This window comes from Eimeria mitis, genomic scaffold (genome assembly GCF_000499745.2).
Source record: "Eimeria mitis Houghton genomic scaffold, Emh_scaff227, whole genome shotgun sequence".
NCBI lineage: Eukaryota > Apicomplexa > Conoidasida > Eucoccidiorida > Eimeriidae > Eimeria > Eimeria mitis.
In genome coordinates this window covers 1,790-2,369 of record NW_013570598.1, presented here as the reverse complement: position 1 = coordinate 2,369, position 580 = coordinate 1,790, and the positions used below count along the sequence as shown (strand labels likewise).

General features: G+C 60.2%; 1 protein-coding gene across 1 annotated transcript in view; it reads left to right on the top strand.

The window, feature by feature from the left end:
• EMH_0004300 (enterophilin-2L, putative) overlaps positions 1–580 on the top strand; it is a gene marked incomplete at both ends in the record, with an annotated part of 2,811 nt that overhangs the window by 1,774 nt on the left and 457 nt on the right. The window contains 2 exons of the mRNA XM_013496735.1: positions 3–254; positions 540–580. Of these exons, the coding sequence (XP_013352189.1) occupies positions 3–254; positions 540–580 (293 nt within the window). The remainder of the gene's footprint in view (positions 1–2; positions 255–539) is intronic.

Here is a 580-nt window from a genome sequence, read left to right as displayed (position 1 = left end):
GACACAAGCAGCAGCGGCAGCTGCAGCAGCTGCAGCAGCAGCTAGAACAGCTGCAGGAGGAGCAGGACCACCTACGTCGTCAGCAGCGGCTGCTGCAGCAGCAGGACGGCTCTGATGACCCCGCAGCAACAGCAGCAGCAGCGGCGGCAGCAGCAACCGCAGCTTTAGTGCTGCTGCCACAGCAGCAGCAAACTCCAGCAGCAGCAGCAGCAGACAGCAGCAGCAGCAGCAGCAGCAGCAGCAGCAGCAGTTTCGTAGGCCGAGTATATCTTTCACTCGTCCTGCGGAGGTGTCTCCTCTTCCTCTGGACGGTGTAACAGCAGCAGCAGCAGCAGCAGCAGCAACAGCAGCAGCAGCAGCAGCAGCAGGATCTCTGTCTACAAGAGATACAGAAAGGAGACAATGGCTGCTGCAGCGGGTCTCTAGGGTGTCTAGGCTGCATGGGCTCGAACAAGTACACCAAAAGACAAACGCACTGTCTCCTGCGTTGCTGTCTCTTTCCCGCAGCAGGAGACAAACCCCTGCTGGCACACCCAAAGACTGCAGCAGCAGCAGCAGCAGCAGCAGCAGCAGCAGCGGG